The sequence below is a fragment of the Xiphophorus couchianus genome, chromosome 16 (assembly GCF_001444195.1).
Source record: "Xiphophorus couchianus chromosome 16, X_couchianus-1.0, whole genome shotgun sequence".
NCBI classification, from domain to species: Eukaryota; Metazoa; Chordata; class Actinopteri; order Cyprinodontiformes; family Poeciliidae; genus Xiphophorus; species Xiphophorus couchianus.
In genome coordinates, this window is record NC_040243.1 from 6,343,280 (window position 1) to 6,365,544 (window position 22,265).

A 22,265-nucleotide genomic window follows, 5' to 3' on the forward strand; every position below is an offset into this window, starting at 1 on the left:
GAAATCCCACTTATTAACCTGGCAGGGCAGGTTGACCTATGAAGTGAAAACCATTTCAGGTGACGACCTCTTGAAGCTCATCAAGAAAATGCAGAGTGTGTGCAAAGCAGTAATCACAGCAAAAGGTTGCTACTTTGAAGAAACTAGAATATAAGGGGTATTTTCAGTTGGTTTACACTTTTTTGTTTAGTGCATATTTCCACATGTGTTATTCATAGTTTTGATGCCTTCAGTGTGAATCTACAATGTCAATAGTCATGAAAATAAAGGAAACTCATTGAATTAAAAGGTGTGTCCAAACTTTTGGTCTGTACTGTATGTTATTTTACTTTCCTGCAAAGCACTTTGCATTACCTTGAGTCTGAATGGTGCAATACAAATAAACATCTTTGTTTGCATTATTACTTTCTTACACGCTAAGGAAAACTATAATGTGTGCATTAGCACTTTTTCTACACTAGGGGGAGACACATACTGAGAATATTTCCAGTGCCAGTTATTAAAGATAATTTTCTCTTCGTTTCCAGAGTATCGGTTTGTGTTGGCAAGTCTGTCGTAATTCCAGGAAAATTATCTTGTTTTCCACAGGAGATATTTTTGCTATTAAAACCTGGTGTACAATTTTGGATTAATTTCTGTGACATTATTCTAAACATTAGTTATTGGTAGCATAAGTTATTTTGCAATGACTAAAAATGTACATAATCTTCTGAAACTTCAAGACTTTTAGGGTTTAGTTCAAAGAAATAACTTTCAATATTGTGTTTGAGAGAGTTTTATAGATTTAAGGATTAAAATACGCAATAGGTATTCATAAAACAACCAATTATTAGAACAGCTTGATTATAAAAAACACTTCCCATTTTTGTTGTGGCTGCACTTCCTTCATGTCAAACATGATGTTGACAATAATGTGAGTTTTTAATGGAGGGGAAGTTTAATCAGTCTGTATCCGATTTATCAAGAGAGTCCATGCATGTGAACGCAGAGGCTGACTATAGATCTGTATTCAAGAAAACAGGAAGCATTACAAAATGACAAAAGTCATGCAGCATGTTGAGAGAATGTTGTTGAAAATAGGCACATGTTAGACAACAGGAGCAAAGTGAATGAATAAAGAATCCATTTTCAGAATTCCCCAAAAACATTTATTGGTACTAAGTAAACAAAGAGAATCTGACCATTTCTATTCTAAGACGCTGTGGATGACAAGTATGAGTCTTAAAGATCATCTAGTGTTTGATCTTTAAAAAATCTCCCTGACATTTTAGAAAGAACATCTTACAAGTCACAAACGCTATAAGTTCCCCAAATGTAAGAAAAAAACTTGTCAAACAGTGAGAAAGCATCAGTGAGAAAGCAGTTTCAATTGTGCAAAAGACAGACATAAAATCAAAATGCATCAGATTTGTAGCATTATTTCCCATTTAAATTACCCAAAAGCTCTTTAAATATAAACTTTAAAAAATGTAAAATGCCCAAATACTAAATACAATATGAATTTATAATGCGCTGAGCAACGCATTTGTGCAAACGCAAAACATAAAAAGCAAAAAACTGCTCATGCATGAATGATACACCACTACTGGTTTATATTTATAATACAATCCATACCCCAGGCATCATTGTAAGCCTAATTCATAAATGCAACAGAAACAAGGTTTAATAATTAAGTACAGCAGTTTTACATTCAATTTGCCCAACAACAATTTTCACACAAAGCACAACAAACTCCCAACAACTACTGTAGAGATGAAAACACCTTCCTAAAAATAAACACACATATTGGAAAATTTAAACAGCAGTTCACGTAAGTGTAACCTGAAAGCTTGAGTTTAACGTAGTCCATAGAAAATATGCATAAAACTCACCCTCTTAAAAACCAAAAAGCCTAAGAGCGAACAGATTGTGACTCATATTAATAGTTTGTAATGTTTTACATTGTGTAGAATCATCACATTGAACTGTTGACAGCAATACATGAGTAGCCGGTCTAATGACAGTGTAAAAGATCTTCTTCCCATTCCATCAACGTCGCCATTCCCTGAATTATTTCCTCGCTGGATCCAGATGCTAGTTTCCTTTGTACGCTACATTGGTAAAAGTGGAAGTGGCTCCTTTGTACAAAGGATTGTTAGCCTGGAACATGAAAAAAAAAATCAACTTGATTCAAAAGTGTGTTTGTCAGTTGGAAGGAGGGGCAGATCTAGAAAAATATCTATGGGGTGGCAAGGCTCTCAGTTGGAGTGGCAACTGCCACCCCAGTAGATCCACCCCTGGTTCGGAGGTTCTACATGGTTTGGTATCTTTGATGCTTACCGTATCCCATTTGGCTTTGGCTTTCTCCTCCTCAAACTTGGAATACTCTTTGCGATCATGGATGGTAACCAGCAGCTTCCAGATGAGCAAACCAACAAGACCCAAGAGCAGAATGGCTCCAGCCACCGCCAAGAGCACCACTAGGATGTCAGGACCCTCGGGACACTCTGAGAAACAGATACTTTCAGATTCCCATTTGTATTCTCTCATTATTGTGGCGCTGCACCGTCTAGCTGTGTAACTAACTCTGAGAGGTGTTCTTTATATAATAACACATTCCTATATGCACACACTGTGCCTTGCCAGAGATAAACAGGAACAAAATCTTCTGTCCTGATGTACCTAAATACCGTATTTTCCAGACTATAGAGCGCACCATACTATAAGCTGCACCTCCAAATTTTTCGAAAAAACAAAACAAAACAAAAACAAAAAAAAAACTGGAAACGTACAGTACAGTACAGTACAGTACAGTAAGCAGTTTTCCTAATAAATCTGCTGGATTTATTAAGGATGCATCCCTCTGTCTCCAACGCCGAACCATGGTTTCGTTCACTCCTAGCTTTCGTGCAGCGGCTCTTTTTCCCTCCTGTGCTGCCAGATCGATAGCTTTCAACTTAAAAGCTGGGAAAAAAGTAGCAGCTTATCGTCCAAAAAATACGGAAATAATTTTGTTTCTCTGACAGTTTAAATTCCTAATAAACACTAAAATATTTCACAGTACCTGGCTCTTTCACCACATACAAGATAGATGTGCCAGTTTTGTCTTCATAATACTGGAAGTGCACAATGCAGTTCTCGTCTTTGTAGGAGCAGTTCACTGCAATGCCTTGTTGGAATTCTACCAGGAGAAAAAAAAGAACAGAACCATTTAAGAATAACAACTTGAGACAAGGTTTTTCATTAAAAACAGCAATTTGTATAGGTCAGCAAGATAGTTCAACTGTAATCGGGTGAAATTCATGCAAAGTGAAGGAATGCAACAACACAACATGACCACAACAGCCCAGGGTCACGTAAAAAATGGGACCAGAGAGAGTTCTCAGCACTCACCCCCATTCCCATTCATTTTATTACTCAATTGGTCCACAATTTGAATTTCATTTTTGCAGATTCTGTTGCAGCTGCTGTCATTGATGTACTGTCCTCTTTTGAAGTGCTGACATTCAACACACTGCCTGCAAGCAACAATAGAACACCGTCAGCTTTATACAATACGGCCAGTTTAAACTTCAATGCTTTATCTGCAGCATGTGGTAGTTTTACAAAGGAAATTCAAACTATCACAGAGATATTAAAATGGCAACTTATGTTGTGCAATATGTTCTCGACACCTAGCAGTTCCATGTTGGGTGTCGAGAAATAAGTAAAAGATAAAAATGAATATGCGTAGTAAGCAAGGTGAAGTCCAAAGAGCAATGATGCTGCAAATGAAAACCCCACAAGAAACAAGACAACACAACGGCCACATATATAACTCATAGATTTAGAGATGTTATAGCAAAAACAATGTGGTATGTACTTACGTCTTTATCGTGCAGGCGTCAGGGCAGGTGGGGCACCTGTCACACGTGTCTCCGAAGGCACCGGGTTGAGTGCACTGACAAACCCCGCACTCGCAGTTACCCCGGCCGCTGCACAGCAGCCCTGAGCTGGACACGCAAGTGTCCGTGCGGGTGGTGCAGTTACAGTTGTCTCCTTTCCAGCCAGCGTCGCACTGGCAGAACCCACAGTTACACTTCCCATGATCTGAGGGAAACAGAAACAGACGCATCAGCTCAATTCAGCTGGATGAGCTGAAATTATTTTAGCTAATTTGACAAAACAACTATATGTTTTGATGTCATTTTATTTCTGGTTCATCTGCGAGTTTATTCTACTTTCGTGTGAACAGTGAAGACATCTTGCTTTTTCTTGGAAACTCTATTTAAAGGTAGATACAGAGTTCTCCACTTTTACTTGTACCCCTGGTGAATGTGTGTAAAAATTCTTTAAATATTTTGTTTATATAAAAGTAGCATAACTTGTAGCAGTAGTGGAATAGCAGGGACGGTTTGGCTCCAATCTGTTATAAACCTTAAATAGAGGTTTGGAAGAGAGGCTGCAGTGTTTAACCGTGAGGTTGTTTGCCTAACAACCCTACAATCGGAGGAACCCTACAATCGTTCTGTATTAAAACAACTTGGCAAAGTTGAGTTGATCAAAATTCCTTCTCAGCAACGTAAAGACTCATTTCCAGCTAGCAAAAACATTTGATGTCAGTTGTTGCCATGGAGGGTGGCACAGCTCTATAAGTATATTTATTCGGTAGGGAAAATAAATATGAAAAAATATCTGTTGCTACACATTTTGACTCTTGCAATAACTATAAAATAAAGTTAACTATTGCATTCTTATTTTATGTGTATGCACGTCTGGGATCTTATAATTAAAAAAATATGGCTTTCTTTTCTCTGACCCATAAATACAATTTGACACAAATGCCAGTATCCACTTGAAATTGGGAGAAAGAATAGAACAAGACATTAAATTACAGTAAATGTGTGTTCATCATCGGGAAATGGCTGCTGCACAGGAATAGCCAAATGGGTGGAGAAGATCCATATCTTGCCTCTGCACTCAGTGAGTCACTCAGTGAAGGAAAATTCTTCAAAACTCACTTTTAGAAAATGGAAGCATTTTAGCATGTGTAGTTGTAATACAGACAAACAATCTTTTATAATAAAGCCTTTCATTTATCTTCACAAGTTGTGCAGACTCTTATGTGTAGCACTGCCGGAGCTGTCACTCATCGTGCTTTAAATGGAATGGTAAAAATAGCACGACGTGGTTATCCACTTCCTGACTCTGATCTGTTTGCATTTTCACCCATTAGTAGCAGTAAGTCCCATAAGCTTTTCTACACTATATTTAGCCCATTTTAAGTTTTAATCTCATGGGTGAGGCTAGACAAACAAACCTACGAAATACAAATTGCTTAATTGTAAAGTTAATCACCGACTCTCTTAAGTACCCTGTATTTAAATGTGCTGGATTATGCATTGTTATATTTCTTAATACACATTTGTGGCTCTAAAGAGGGCTGAGCCATCAAGAAATTAGGAGTTAGTCACTGCGGTTTTCTCAGACGTCTGTGAGTGTAGTTTTATTGTTTTTGTGTTAATGAGCTTCTTTCCTGTGTGTCTTTGAAAACATGTTGCATGAGCAAATATGAAGACCAACGAACAATGTTTTAGTTGAATCTGTAATACGATAATCACCAATTAGTAACAAAGAGAACCTAACTGTTATTTCAGCCATGAAAGACAACAAAGATACTGGTTGTAATTAATTAGTTCTTCCAAAAGCAAAGAAAAATCAGCATTTTAATGAGTTTCCTTTCCTTAATGAGTTTAAGAAGTTGCTGGCTAATTGTGTCCACTTGGAAAAAGACATGTTCATAAAATTCGTTGCGTGGGTTTTTTGTTGTTGTTACTTATTCTAAGCTCATTGTTGGGCAGGTGGTCATATAAAATGCACCCCCAGAGCGCAAAAGCATAGGAAGCACAAAGTGTTGTTACGGCGCGGCAACTATTTGCTGACAGACTCTCGTAGTCAGCTTTTCTTTTTGGACAATGGCAGACACTGCATCAGGACGTTAGGCAACCTCAGAAACAATTGCAGAGATCTGTAGACTGTAAGAAAGCCAAACAGGATTTCTTTCTGGATAATGTGTGAGTCACAGTCCAGCTGGATCACAATGCGGGAAGTCACTGATCCTGGAATGTCACACATAGTCCAAGGGTCTCTGATTCAACAGCTCAAAGAGAAACCATCCTCTGCTGTAAACTTAACAAAACAACAGTGCCTACACCTTATTTTCTGTAGCTTCTCCTTCAGTGTGTTTTTTATTGTCATGGTTACCTGTGGTGACTGTGGTTAACAATTTCACATAGCTAAATAAAGCCACCACCTAATCTGGCGTGCTGTTTCCACATAACAATTAAGAGATTAAAATGCAACACAGATAGTACCAGAGCTGTCACCTGAAAAAGTTAATGCATGTTTTTGCACAAAACAGAGCTACACTTAGTTTAAAGGTTTTACATCATGCTGGGATTTTGAAGAAATTTAAGGAAGAGGGTTGTCACAGTAAAAAAAAAAAGAAGAAAAAAAAGACAAGAACAGGAAAGCACACAGGGCACTAAAACAGAGCTTCACTCTGCAGAAAGGGAGGAGAGGAGCTGCCAGCAGCGGAATGCAAACTTTCCTGCTCTCTTTCCTAATATTTATGGGCCCCGGAGCAACGCGTGTTTTCTCCTGTTCTGTGCCACTGCCCTCAGCAATGGAAAAAATACACTGCCACAAAAAATATCAATGATGTTTTCTTTTGGCCCTGAGCCAAGAATTGAATTGGTAACGAAGGACACCAGTTCTATCAAGGAAACATTATAATAACACTAAATAAATAAATGCATTGTTCCAAAGCACAATGGATAGTTTTCCTCTGGTTACAGCTTTGTGAGCGTAAATGAGCTGCACTAAAAGTCAGCAAAGACCACTCACTAGTGGAGGCTCTTTAAAGATGACCTCATGTTTGAGGAAGCATCTCAGCTCACCAGAAACAAGAAATGCTACTTTAAAGAGCTCTTGTTACAATATTACCTATCAAACAACCACATATTTAAATTAGAAATAACTGAAGGGAATTGATGCAGTCAAATGTGCAGGCATTCATTTAAGAAATCCAAACGTTTTTTTTACGGGGTGTCTAGATGGTGACCACTAAAAATTATTATTATTAAATGTATTTTTGGGAAATTATTGGGGTGGCTCCTATGACTAAAAATATCCATTTTAGCCACAATCACATGAATTTAGTTTGTATTTCATGAGTAATAGGAATTGCAACAAGCAATTGAGACATTAGGAAATCAGTCAAACTATTTAATGAAATGATGGTGATTATATAATTTTATATAATTATATACGTTTTTATAAGTAATGTTTTTGAATGAGATCTGGAAAATAAAAAGCCCCAGTTGGCTTACAAAAATGTAAACCAGTGGTTAACATAGCATCATTAGCTTATTTCTAATTAAAATTAGCTGATGTTACGTATGTGCGAAATTGGTTTGGGTATTGTTTGGTTGCAGGCTCATCTAAATGCTATTTATTAATTTTAAACTCCTTTTGTAAATCAAATAGCTACTCTATGCTTAACAATTTATGCTTTCAACATTAAAAAATATCAGCAAAACGACGCTGTTGTGAGAAGTCAAAGAGGAAATTCCTGATTTGCTAATGCTCAACCCATACACACCCCAAACTATTATCACACACCTGAAGGTAAATGCAACTTTTATGTCTTCAGCTGAGCACTGAGCTGTGCAGACTTGTCATGGGACGTTAAAGCACAACACGAAGCTCTTTAGCAAGAACACAGTCATATCCTGGCACCAGCAACTGACTTCCCAAAACAAAACACTTGAAGTCTCACATAAACACTTTGGATTTCTGACAGAGTTGTGCTGTTTATGGTCATGTACTCAATTACTGCAGGTATGTAATTATTTACAGGTATTTGTAAACAAAGAAAGACTTCATATACATTTAAAATGTGAACCCTTGGATTTTTCCAGCTAGGTAACAAGAAAAATGATGTAAACTCATCCAGATGTGTTTACAGAGCAGAGAGAAGAAGTGAAAATCTAAGGAGGGGGAAAAGGAAGGGAAGAGCAGCTAGATCTTTCCTGATTCACAAAACTCCCAAATGACACACACAAAAAAAGTCTTAACAGTGTAATAACACTCTGTTAAACATCATCTAAATTATTGGTTAAGATACAACAAGTCACCATGTTATTTTCTACCATACCATTCAAATATGAGTGAGGTTAAGGGGAGTGTGTTGAAATGCTTTCGCAACAGGGTTACAGATTACAAAAAAATAAAATAAAAAATGAATCTCAGCTCAGATATGAGTAAATAAATCAGTGAGTTTTTTTCCATAAAAGTTTTTCCATAATTTTACTGAGATAAAAGTAGAAATATTTAATCAGAACAAGCTATAAGTGTGTAAATATTGTAATGCTTTAAAGAACTTAGGGTCAGTTGGTAAAAAATAAGCTTATTATTTTCAGTCATTTTTCACCTCAATTATCACATTTAAATTCTAAGCTATTTCTGTTTTCTGTTTGAGTTGTTTCTCCCAGTGACTGAGTGAGTTTTTTACAGGTGGCTCTGCCCTCATTAAAATATGAATGGTAATTTGAGTGGAACCTGCTGTGACTGTAGTGTCTTTTGACTTTGTTATAGACTAAGCAAGACAAGAATGCGTCCACCCGTTCATGGTGTATAACCATTTGTTCTTACAGTATGGACAGAACACCAGTCCATACAAAAACCCACAGGATAGACAACCATGCACAACCACACGTATCTCTAAACTCAATATAGACCAAAAAAAAAGAAAGTCATGTTTGTGGACCAGATACACAAGGAAACATGTAAACGCTACTCAAGAACAACCCATAATGAGATTCAGTTTATTGCTGCAAAGCATTTTCATGTTTTCCCTTTCTCAAGGTATCCCAATTATTGGGGACTGTTAAATGTCCTTTGGTATGGGTTTGTGCATGCATGATGTTTTGCAACCCATTGACAATCCTACAACATATATTTCCCTGGACCAGGCCCTGGTTCTGTCTTTAGGACCATTCCAGGATGTGGCAATAGCCCAGGAAACCTTTAAACTTTATCATGACCTTGCTAGGACCTTGGAAAGACCATTCATGTATGGTTGATTTCTTTAACTTATTCCAGTGTAAGGGTGAGCCATGAGTCAACACTAATCAGCCAAGAGTAAATTAGACTCACTATTATCTGTCAAAAGACTGTCAGCTGTATAAAAGTCAACCTCGTAAATTGTTAAAAACTTCAAGGACAACTCCTCCACTTTACTAAAACACTTAAAGGAAAACATGCACATACTCACCAGAGCAAAGAGCCCCTTTGAAGTGCAAACAGTTGAAATCGTCACATTCACAGTACTTTCCCCAGACCTGACCAAACCCAGTTGAGTGACAGGAGCACTGTCCACATAAGCAGTCTCCTCTTCCACTGCATATCGAGCTGTTAGAATTTGGGAGGCAGTTGGCATTGTCGGACGGACGATAGTCCTCCTGCGAGCACTCGCAGAGCGAACCCAGTCGGCCAGGGTGACACTGGCAAACTCCACACTCATAGGTCCCGTTGCCATTGCTGCACACTGGACTGTTGGGTACTGCCTTGGCCTCACAGTCACAGCCACAAGCAAAGTTTACTGTCACCTCCAGCGAATCTTTGAAGCCCAGAGGTTTGATGGTAAAAGTGCGGCTCTTCTCTTTGGGGCAGCTACGGAGCTGAGCATCCACAGTGAAAGACACCTAGGGAGAAAAATGTATTTAATTAAAGAAAAACAAATGCAGGTAAATTGATGCAACGTACTGTATATAGTCTAAAAATTGTAAATAATACATACTGTGTCCCCGATCTTCAAACCAGAGCAGGACCTGAGTCCACGAATCACCTCTCCATTGAGGCAAGAAGCATTAAATGAGAGATTCAACTCCTCTGGGACTCCCAAGAGCTCCAGCTCCATTTTAGAGCGAATTTTCTGCACATATGAGGATTTCCTGTTAGTTTATCATTATTGTGTATGTAAAGTGTATCTGTTTCTCAAATAAATTTCATTAGATTTTGGCATGAAGTACTGCTTTTAGGCATCTTTCAGAGAGCTTCATGCTGTCAGAATATTTAACTGATTTCTTGATTTCACAGGACAGGCAGTAATCAGACCTGGGTGTTGCTAATGAAACTCAGTTTTCCAGAAAATGCTATTATATACAGTTAATGACTGGGTTATTAATGGTTGCAATTTGCTCGTCATGTGGGGCCACATTTGCATTTTGCGTTTTTTAGATCTGAAATGCTGAAGTGTGACAAAAACGCCGAAGAGAAGAAAGGTGGGAATTTCTTGTTTTTACAGCAATGTGTTTATTGCACTTGTAGCACAACCTCTGCCATGAAAATATATTTGTACCTCATAGGCCTCCTTAATCAGCTGAATGACATTCCCAGAGTCATCAGATAGCGTTCCCACAGTTGTGCCTGGAATCAGCTGACTGTATTCCTAAAACAATAACATATTGATTATGAATATATATTTTTTTATTTCTTGTAATATTAAAAATTTGTACTTGTATTTTTCACCTGGTACAGGGGTACGACATAACTGGTCACAGCAAAAATTAAATTGATGTTGTTTTCAGACATCTTATCTGTTATTAGGCCCAATGAAGGATAGTCCTGAAAAACACAGGGGTTACAACAGTTCATAGTATAATTTATTGTTCAACTTTTGTTTATCATCTCAGTTATTCTTAAATACCAGCACAGTGGATTTGTTGAAATTATTGTTATCGTCGAGGTGACACTCTCCGTCATTGGGCTGAACGATGCCAGCTATGCGTCCATCCAGGGCCAGATGAGTTTTGGCGTCAGTGGTCAACACCAGAAGATGTGAGGCATCTGGACGCCATCCGATCTTGTCCTAAAAAATATCGGACATGAAGCTGAATTAATCACAATTTTGAAGTCTGAACAACAGTGTCTGAAGAGTACTTTTTTAAATCTTACCTTGCACACCATTGCTTGAATGATAGCATCAAATCCGCCCTCTGGACTATCCCTATTTCTGGACACCTTCTGTTTCTGCACCTCCTCAGTGAAGCGAGACACCTTCTCTGTCAGCGACAACACGTTCTTGAAACCAAACTGAGCCTGGCATTGGTCGTTAATTCTGTTCATAGAGACACAGAACAGAAGTTAGAAAGTTCAAATTCAGGTTTTCAAACCACTACAAAAACTCAAATCTTACCAAGTATTTCTGGTCTAGTTTCTAGTTCTAATATCGTAGTACACTTGAAATAAGACAAAACTAACTCACAAGTAACTTTTTAGCAAGTTATAGAGACTTGTTTTAAGTAAATAATTCCTTAATATTGATGAAAAAGTACTAGTTTCATTGGCAGATTATTTCACTTATAACAAGACTTTTTTCCCCCCATGTAATAAGTTAATTTATCTGCCAATGGAACAATCAGTATTGAGAAATTATTTACTTAAAACAAGTCTTGCTGAAAAGTTACTTTTTATTTAGGTTTGTCTAGTTTCAAGTGTATTAAGATATTTGCACAAGAAACCAAACCAAAAATACTTTGTAAGATTTTGTGTTTTTGCAGTGTGGACAGCATGGAAGAGGATTATGACCAATGAGATAAGAAAAAAAAAAGGATTCTGACTAATCTCAGAATTTAAATTTGTGTAAATCCAAACTAAACAAACATTGTTTAATTAGGTAATCACATAACTTTTTCTTGTTTGTTTTGCAACCCTGCACTTTATACACATCGAGAACCTGTTCTAAATTTGCTTGGTAAGTTTGAGTTTTGAGACCAGTTTTTCCTGGTGGTGCATAAGAAATTTAAATTCAACACTGATTCTGAGTTTAAAGTTAGAATTCAGAGATTCATGTCAACTTAATTTAATTTAATTTAATTTATTTTTGGTGGCCCTAATCCTCTTCCATTGCCCACCCACACTTATAGAGAGAAAACGTAATGATTGTAACTCATCTCCTATGCAAACCACAAACAATGATACCACATACCCAACACAAGGATTTTGAATTGCCCCCTTAGGGTAGGTAATGAGGTATGGGTAAGTGGTCTTGTCCACAAATGCTCCAAATCCCATGTGCAGTTTACTAGTTGTTTTGCCCATTGTTTCAGCAAGCTTGTTGCCCAGGGTTTGCAACTTTAAAAGATCATCTTTCATTGAATATGAGAGATCCATCAAGTAGTAGAGGTCCACGGGGTAATCCTCCACCTGTTTCACACTCACTGTGAAACGCTTGGTGTCACCTGGGTGAAAAAAGAAAGTAGGGTAAGTTTAGCTCCAGTGCATTTCTGAGCATGTTTTATCATTTCTATGTGGCTTTTAAGACAAACATACCTATCCTTAATGTCAGCTGGATTTTCTGAGGCCTGATTTGAGTTACATCAGCTGTAGACGAAGCCCTGTCACTGAGAGGATTGTTCTGCTGAATTTCCAACTTGCTGGTGGGAAACTCTATAGCTGCAGCGCTGCACCCTTCTTTAACTAGGTTTTCTTTGAGGTCACAGCGAGATAAAGTGGATCTTCCTTTCCCAAACACCTGAAAAGCAGATGCATCCAATACTTGGTGTTGAGAGTCAAAAATAAAACAAGATGAAATGAAACTGGAAAGTGTGACTTTTATTCTGACTCAACTGAGGGGGTATCTATTTCTGATTTTTTAATATCCTTTTTGGTTACTGTAACCTGAAAGATGTTTCCAAAAGCCTCGTAACCAGGAATTAATCAGTGATCCTGAACATTCTCTTTTTCTTGTATTTCTTACTGTTTGGCCCTGACTTTAACTCAAAGCTTATAAAGCACGCAGGATCCACATTAACGTTGTGTGTGTGTGAATTACTACAGACACCTGAGTGCTGATATCATGGACATTAGCTGATCCTTTGTGTGAGCAGTGACTGAGACAGATGGGAAGTTATACTGAGACTCACATGAGGAGCTGGACCAGATGGGAAGATTTCCATATCATGGATCTAACTTTTAATTCCACCTATTTAATAATTTCATTTATAGTTTTTCTCGTGTTCAGCTAATCAATCAGGCAATAAGTAATTAAACTATAATCTGGCCACACCTACAGCCTCTATCCATCATCCTATCAACACTCAAGTAATGCATTTCCACATCATGATGCTAAAACTATCATGTTTCACTCTGTACATAGTGGATTAAGGCCACATGTTTTCTACCATTGTAGCGTTTTGCATATTTACAAGAAACTTCTTGCTTTATATTATTTGATTAGAGTACCCGCCTCAGCTCTTTCCTCTGTCCTCTACATCTATTTTGACAAGGGGACTAAACACAAAAGCTCTCCACACTTTTCAGATTGTTTTGATTAAAAAGAAATTCAGAAAAAAACAACACGTGTTTTTCCATCTGCTTTATGGCTTTGCGATACTTAGTTTTTATCCATCATACAAAACAGCAGAGTATTAACATTTTTGCAAGGTAATGTGTACATGTTTACCTCATCAGAGCACCATGCACAGCTAGGATGAACAACAAGACATTCTCGACAAGTGGTGACTCCACGAGATGTGCATATGTTGGAACCTGTGAAAGTGAAAGCAAAGAAACATTTCATAACGTCATAAAGATCTGAAAAGGTTTGTTTTCTCCTCTTATCTACTCAATTTATTAAATGTGTGAGTATATGGGGGAAAAAAACACAAACTGCTCTTTGAATCTTGAACATCAGCCTTTTGTTTTTAAATTTTAGGGACACCTACTGGGTTGGTTTGTGAAAAAAATTTGGAAGTCATATGAATACCTGAGACTCTATCAAATACTTGGTTACAGCTATTCTACAGAGGGATCAGGGGAACTGTGATAGAAGAGGTGAAGTCATACCCAGTGATAGAAGCGACTGCGCTTCAAGAATATTTAGAAACCTTCTGATAAAAATAAATAAGAAAGCAGAAGTTTTCAATCAGCTTTTTTAAAAGATCAGACTCATCTGACAGTGTCCTTAGTATTTGGTCTATTTTTGTTTATGATGATAATATTTCAGTTTAGCATTTCAGTAAGCATATAGCCAAAAGTATTTGCTCTTCTGTCTTCACAAATATGAAGATCCCATTTTTAATCCTTACTAAAGTGGTTTAGTTTGAGTTTGGCCAACATTTAGAACCATAACCACTTCAAATCATCTGGGAATTTCTTACAATGATTAGATGTATATCTATGAGAAATCTTGACTATTTCTTTAGATGTGCATTTGTGAGGTCAGTCACTGAGTTTGGAAAAGAAAGACTGGCTCACAATTTCTGCTCTAAAGGAGGTAAGGACTCTGTGCAGGCCAGTCATACCGTCCCCAAATTTTTTCCCACAAAGTTGAATAAATGTACTTGTCCAAAATGTGTCTAAACGCTGGCAATTGCTAAACACTAATTTATCATAAGATGGTTAGACAGACAGGCATAATTTGCACTCCAGCAGACAAGTCTCTAATGTCTAATGGTGGCATGCTTAACCCCAATCCATCTCATGCTTTGAATTACACAAAAGCCCATTTCACAAACCTCTCTAATCCTTAAGTAGTCTAAACGCCACATGAAGTTTGGGTGACTCTAAGTATCAAGTTTGTAGAACATTGATGATATCTGCTTATTATGCACCTCAGTCTCCTCTGACCCAGCTCGCAGTTATTTATAATACCACTTCTCTCTTTCTGCAGATGTAGAAGCAGACTTCTACGATGTGGTCTTATTTTCTCTTTAGCATTTTTCTCTCATCTATTCTTATCTCTCTTACTTCACACTTTTTGCCCCACCTCTCTCACTCACTCACTTGCTTTTTTCTGTTTCTCTGTCTATATATGTATATATATATACACACACACAGCTGGACAGGACAGGCAAAAAGCAATTATAATACCACAAGTTAGCGGTTGAACATTTAGTAGAGTAACTAGAGTTGTGACATGACACAGGTGGCGTCCTGTCAGAGTCCTAGGCTGGAATGTGTTAAAGCATAAATCAGAGGAGCTGGAGTTTTTAAAAAAAATCTGTGATAATGAAGATCATCTGAAACATTTAAATTAATTATTTGGAGGAGTGACCTGATACTTTTTGCCAACATGTGACATTAAATCAGCTTCCATGTTGAGTGGAGTCGCAATAAATAAATGAATAAATACAGCTGTTCACAAAGTCATGGAGAGTTACAGTCTAATAATTTAAAATCAATTCTGACGACCCACAAAGTTTAATGTAACTTTGTTTCCCTGTTTTAAAACCACCGACTCGAAATAAAACCAAAAGCGTTCTTTATAATATCCGCTAAGTAAGTGAAGTTTTATTTTGTTGTGGCTCTAATAATCGCAGATCACCTCGCCCTGGGAAGAGCATCCCGGCTGTTTTTACTCCCTTATAAGGAAGAGTGAAGAGTTTAGGAGCATCGAACATTGTCGCCCTGTTTAAGTCATCCAAAACTCTCTCAACCTCCAACCCCCTTTAATATTCATTAAGAAAACAACGTTTTATAATTGTACCCGCCAGCAACCGGGTTCCTTTAATTTAAACACTTACAAATTATAATAATTTGAAATTCGGGGAAGCGCCAAGTCGTCTCAGCAGGTGAGAACTTGAAAAGGTGTCAAAGAAATAATATGCAGTAAAAAGTCAAATATCTTACCGCAAACGTTTGACGCAAAGAGAAACAGATAGACTAAATAGGGTAATAAGGAACCCATGGCTGAGAGCGTTCAGATCCGCTGTTCCTAGTTCTCTTCTCAACTTTTGTAAGAGTTGCCTCTGAAGATCTTCCCCCCATCAGAATGGAGGGGAACCGCAGCCTTTATGACATGCTCAGACGCAAAACAGCACACTTATTTGGCAACTTGTTATGAAATAATAATTCTAGACGTACATGGTTTTATTTATAGGCATTTCTATGAAAACTTCGATCATCTCTTTTCTCTTTACTTGTAAAATAAACTGAAAAGCTGCAGGGGTGAAAGTAGTTTTAAATTCTTTTCAGTAGGAGGTTCAAAAGAGGTTTAAAAATTGTAAATATATATTATTGTTATTTTGACAGTTATACGCGATAAACATCAGTATTTTGATAAACATCAGTATTTTCATGATAATGTAGCCAATAGCAACAGAAACAGAATGCAACATGTCTGGGACTAGGAGATAAACGTGAATCACTCTTCTCAGAAAATATAGAGAAGCTATTTCCATGTAAAAGTGCCTCCTCCCTTATTGCAAAAGTTGTCCTTTAAAACTATTACAGGTTGATATTATTGGAAAGTGATCACACCCTGATTATAGCCATTATTCTACTTAGAAATTCAATTGACAATTGACCAAAACTCATAAAATGGTCTTAACTCAACTTGATGGTGTTGGTTTAGTATGTGTAAAACTGAATTTCATTCATTTTACATGAGCTTCCGTATGTCTGCTGTGTGTCTGCTCTGCCCTCTACTGGACAGAAACGCTTACAGCATGTGACAATTGTTGAGGAAAAACGAGTTAAAAAGTTGAAAAACTATATTTTGTATTTACTTTGGTTATCTTTGCCTGAAGTAAATTTCTTTTGATAATATGAAACTGTTAAGCACCCAAATTTAAAAGAAAAACACTAAAAGACTCCCAGAAAGCCTAAAGAACTCACTTTTCCTGGAAGATTTCCTGGAAGTTTCTCTGAAAGAAACCCAGAGACACTGGAGGATGGGGTAAAACTTTAAAAATGTTCCTTTTTTGCACTTATGGATATTTGTCATGATTGTTTGTAGATGACTCAAATGCAGAGACAAAGACCAGAGGAGGTGATTGAAAATGATACTTTAAGGAACAGAATGGACTATAAAATGGACTACAACATTGTGTGACTGAAACTGGAGAGTATCTCCAGAAGGAAGTTGATTACTGGATGCAACACAGAAGGGTAAATATGCAAATAGAGATCAAGTGTAAAAGGCCAGGGAACAGAGGTACTGTGAAAAGTAACACAAATGATCAAGAACAGAGAAATTAATGAAACACAAGATGGAACAAAAATAATAAGCAACATAAGCAAAATGAACTTAAAATTCAATAGATTATGACAACATAAGATATGTGTTATCAGCCATTGCACCCTTGATAATTAGTTATGTGGTTATTTTCCCCCTTTCTCTGATACTTCTATAATAATGTGAAGAAGTAATCTAAAAGAGAAAATAAAGTTCATTTGCACGGCACAAGTTTTAGATTTTTATTTAGAAGAAAAAAAAGAAGCAAAAACAATATACAACTTCTTTGTGCTGGTCTGTCATTTAGAATTTCAATGAAATAGACATAAGTTCATGGTTGTAATGTTTAAAAACTTAAAAAAGTTATGTGTTTGTATAATATTCAAGATCTGCGAGGGTAGGGGGGACGAGGAGCACCCGATGTTTGATCCAAGTTTGATTTATTTGATGTTGGGGGTAAAAAAAGACAGAAACTTGGATGAAATCTCAAATTGTTGCACAGAAATTAACTTAGAAAGAGTTTGCGTGCATGTGGCGGCGCTCACAGAGGCAGACAATGCTTCTTATCTCTTCACTTGTCCATTTATTGAATCTTTATCCATGAGCCCGCTCCTATTCTCCAGTCTGTTGCTAAGTTACTGCCACCCTTGTCCAAGAACTGCTGCAAAGAAGAAATGACAGGAATAGAGAAATAAGTAGGAAAGCTATAATGGTTATCTGTTCTGCTGGCATCAAGCTTTCAGGGTAGGTGGACGGGGATAATACACAGGTAGATAATACACTGTGAGCAATAAAAATCTCTCTTCAGTAATGACTGATTTGGACCTATTGGCTCCACAAGCCACCTGTAGCGAACACCCCCTCACATCAATGGCATTTTGGGAAGAGGTACTGTATGCTCTGCTTGTCCTGAATAAAAAAAGCTACAGACTGGGTCAGACGGCAGCCAATTAAGACTGAACAAGAAGGAAATAGGGGGAGGCATGTGGGAAGAATGGACAGGGTCCTGACCTGCATTACAGATCTATCTGGAGCCCTTTAAGCTTTTCACAGAGTCTGAAAAGCCAATATCGCAACAGGATCACTCTCAGACAAAAATCAGCGTTTGATTAACCACAGCCAGCTTATGCTTTTCCGCTTTGGCAGGTTCAAGGGTCAAATGCAAGGTGACATGAGGTTTTTTAAGGTGATTTGTCTGTGGAGCTTATAAGAAGCGCTCAGCCGTCACTGATCTGAGACATTGTGTATTTGTGTTGTGACGCACCGCAATCTGATCTGCCTCCTTCTGCAGCCCTTCTTTGGATCTGAGGCTTACATTTCCTAATCCCAGGGGATGAAAGTTTATATGAGGAGAAATAAACATTAATAACTTAACATTTAGCTGGGAAGGAAATTAAAAAGGAAGGTTCTTCTGTTCCTGATAAAACCTCAGCGTTGTCCTCACATGCAACAGCACTGTGCGGATTCAGAGAAAGGACTTAAAGAGAAAAACTGGATGAAAGAGGGCGAACAAAGAGCCAGGGGAGAAAAATCTGTGATTTGAAGATGTGTCTAAATGGAAATGAGCTTTAATGGGTGCTGGCTCCGTGTGTGGGTGTGTCTGCGCCTGAGCAACAAAGAAAGAAAGAAAGAAAAAAAATCCTCAATTAGATTTGTAAATTCTGTAATCTGTTTCTCAAACAAACAGATTTTCATTTGAGCCTTTTGAAGCGGGCCGGCTGAAATAGAAGTGCAAATCTCTCTGCAGCGAAGTCATTTTCTGCCTAAAGAAACTTTATGACTGATGTCTGTTTAGTGCAGTGTCAATGCAAGGCACCAATCTGCTGTGGTGCCAGAGCAGTTTATATCAGACTAATTAATGGCTGCATTAACTCTATCTCATTAGGACTCCCAGAGGTGGCAAAATCCTTCAGATCAAAACTTGGCCTTTGACATTTTCTGTGATTTCTAAAAAAAATACCCATCACAGTTCACTTTCCCTAATTTGCTTTGGCATTTAATTGCCCCCATATGTCTTCTTTAGCAGAAGAATGGGTCACAAAGGAACCTCTGAGGTTTGGAGTTTGCTTTGATCAGCTAATGAAGGGTCATCGTGGGAAGAATCCCTCAACGAAAAGGAGATGCTTCGAAGAATGTCAGGTGAGCGTCACACAGGGCGTGCTTTCCAGAAATGTATTTGTGGGTAAGAAGCCGAGATGAGGAGCAGGGGGCGGGGTCAAGCTGCATTTCTCTGTTGCTGCAAATGTCTCTGCTTGGTTTGTGTTGCTAGGCTGCCACTTGCCTCATGTTGAGTGGAAAATTTTCCCCTTTGCATCAACTTCAGAGGACAGAAGAACTGCTCATCGGCCACCCCCGTGTCTACCCCGGATCTGACAGGAAGAGCTGTGGTCTGGCTGTACTGATGGCACCTTCAGGGAGGACAACAGAGGGAAACAAATCATTTCTCCAAGCAAATGTCTTCGCCTTGTGTTTCTCTTCATCTCAAAATCTAACTTTCTGACATGTATCTTCAGTAGTTGTTTATGTTTTTATTTAAAATAATTGAAATCCTCAATAGGAGTACCTCTAGAACAAGTGAAAAATATGACTCAAAATGCAAACAGCGGGCTTTTAGCTTTGAGGAAAGCAAGTTCTGACGTACTAACAATTCAGAGTGAAAGTAGAAACATCTTCAACTGGTGAATTGTTTTGTTGGCTCATAGTTGCTGTCATTGATATCTACAGTGGGAAATCTGTATAAATATCATCAACATAGATACTAATTTCGCTATTCCATATCAGGTGCTGCATAAGATGCGTTCATAATAGTGGGGAAGGTGAATTTACAGGTGTTGTGGTTTGAAAGCCTTCAAAAATACTGTCTAATAAAGCAAATAATGGCAACCTGACACAAGAGCTATGTGCTTGCATGGGTTTCACACTGGGAAGGGACTTCACATGCACAACTCATTTAGTGCTGTGACTCATTTTAGACGATAATGTACTAACAGGATTATATTGCTTAAGCTTTTTACAGCCACAACAGTTTGAAAACTAGCAGGATGACTCATAGCTGGAGGAAGTTTTATTGTAGTGACAACTAATTGCCAGTATTTTTGGTGACAACAGCACTAAAACCGAATGTAGTTGTCAGAATAGTTAGCCACATTAGTCATTGACAGTTAAAAGTTACAAAACAGTTCATATAAAAAAAACTTTTATTATTTGGATTTGTTTTTTTTTGGCAATATCTTATTTTGTCAGTATTCTTTTCAACACTTTGAAGTGGTGAAATGCCACTTCTGGAGAAGTTATGTTTGGTGTTGGAGTGTTTCTAGTGACATATTAAAACAAAAATGACAAGAAAAAAGCAATAGAAAACTTTAACAACTGACACATAAGTTATATATTTTTTGTTCTTTTTCATTTCCCCTTCTGTTGCAGCAGCCTATGTGTACCATATTAAAAACTGCTTATGGTCTCAGCTCCTATCCTGCGTTTGTTTACAAAAACAGAAAAAAAATAAATAAGTGGAACATGTGAGCAGCTTGAACATCCTTTGGCTTCTCTTTTACCTGCAGACTACTGCAAACAATCACCTCTTATGCTTATAATCACGCTGAAAACCCTTCTCTTTATTTTGGAATTTCATGTGCCACTCCCTTTTAGTCAATGTGTCTTGGAAACGTCATCTCTCCAAAGTAAAGGCATGTCATTGCTCCCTCCCTGTCTTTCTCCATTAAACTAAAATAACTTCCCCAACCATCTGTCACTGAGCTCACAGGTCTTCTGTTGCTAAGGAACAAGTCAGACACTCGTTCATGTATGCAGCCTCATATGATTTTTACAGTATCTACATATACATTTGCCCCAACAAATCATCAATAGTTCTGTGAAAATCCGCAACTTTACGCTCTGCAGAGCCTGATGGTAAAATAACCACCAAGTGTTTGTGATATGAGTCATAGTAGGGTTCAGTTACAAATAATTTACATATTCTTAGGGGTTTTGGTTGTAAGTACAAGCAACAGTCTGTAATTACTACACAGTGAATGATTATTCACCCATTATTAACTTGATTTATGTCCTTCAAATAAATTTGCCAAACTGAATTAAAAAGATTGATTGAATGATTTAATTTCACCACAGATAAAAGCCATACTTTTTCTTCTTTTTTTTCTTCTATTTGCAGCCATCAATAAATTTATCTAACAGCAATCCGCCCCCAGGCTTAAGTATGGTACTTGTGGAAGAAGCTAATCATTGTTTGTACACATGCTTGGCTGAAAGCTGCTTACGCAGACGTCAAGAGCATCCCAAATTAAATTTCGTGGCCTTTTGTTTTTGAACAAACAGAAGATTAATCTGACAGAGCCAGCTCGTAGGTCATACAGGGGTATTTCAGAATGATTGGCGGAGCTGTTTCTTTAAATATTGCAAACATGAACTTCAGATCAATTTATATTAATATGAAGTTCAGTTTGACATCTGTTTATGTTTTCCAACTGTTCCTGTGCTCTCATGTTTGGTTTAAAGACATAAATAAATTATAATGAAAGTTTTAGGTGGAGATTCAAAAACAGACAAAATTAGATGAATTAGTTTTAATTTGTACTTCAATTTGAAGTTTTTATGGGTAAAGACATTTATTTTCACTGATATTACTGCTGTAGTTTTATGGTTGTAATGAACACGAGCTAGAGGAAGCGCAATTATTTAATCAGAAAAAACTTCTCTTCCTCCATTTGCATCATCTTACCTTCATCTCAAGACTGAAGAGAAAAGCAGAATAGTGGTTTTTAAAAAGCCCAAAACTTCATTCTGATTTAAATGCATTTGATTTTAACAAGCTCAATGTAGCTATTTGGGATCATTCTTTTTTAAAACAACTGTTCTTTCAAATATAATAAGCAAAACAAAATGCTTTAAAGCTTGCTAATTCAGACTTTATATCATAATATGAAGCCATCATATAATAAAGCATCAATGCCCAAAAATGTCTTAACATCAAGCGTAGAAGTCCATTACTGATGATGACAATTGCATTACTTACACTACATGTTGTTCATTTTTATTTCTGAAACTGTGTGGGTGTCATGACCGCTTGCAGAAACCTGCAGCACTTTATAGACAAAGATATCTCTGAGTGATACTTTCCAAAAAGTAATTATGGAAATGTCTGCTGTTCAACAATTTAATTTCAGGCAGAAGCTTGGAAAGAAAAACAATTGGCACTGAAAAGGCAGAGGAGCCATTATACATATTTGCTGTTCAGCAATATCTTATTATTCAAGTCTTAACTGCT

General features: G+C 37.4%; 1 protein-coding gene and 1 long non-coding RNA gene across 2 annotated transcripts; one reads left to right on the plus strand and one right to left on the minus strand.

The window, feature by feature from the left end:
- Positions 1–1,125: 1,125 nt before the first annotated feature.
- Positions 1,126–15,820, minus strand: itgb3a (integrin beta 3a). Its single transcript, XM_028042535.1, has 15 exons — positions 15,655–15,820; positions 13,487–13,572; positions 12,355–12,556; positions 12,011–12,263; positions 10,978–11,140; positions 10,730–10,891; positions 10,552–10,647; positions 10,382–10,471; positions 9,821–9,955; positions 9,296–9,725; positions 3,846–4,068; positions 3,373–3,497; positions 3,044–3,160; positions 2,320–2,486; positions 1,126–2,139 (listed from the first exon to the last, which is right to left on the minus strand). Exons 1-15 carry the CDS (start codon positions 15,710–15,712, stop codon positions 2,074–2,076), a joined length of 2,373 nt encoding a protein of 790 aa, XP_027898336.1. The 5' UTR covers positions 15,713–15,820; the 3' UTR covers positions 1,126–2,073.
- Positions 4,075–8,247, plus strand: LOC114160110 (uncharacterized). The gene is made up of 2 exons (XR_003598719.1): positions 4,075–4,406; positions 4,471–8,247. It is a non-coding gene; the product is annotated as an uncharacterized LOC114160110 (long non-coding RNA).
- Positions 15,821–22,265: the final 6,445 nt, after the last annotated feature.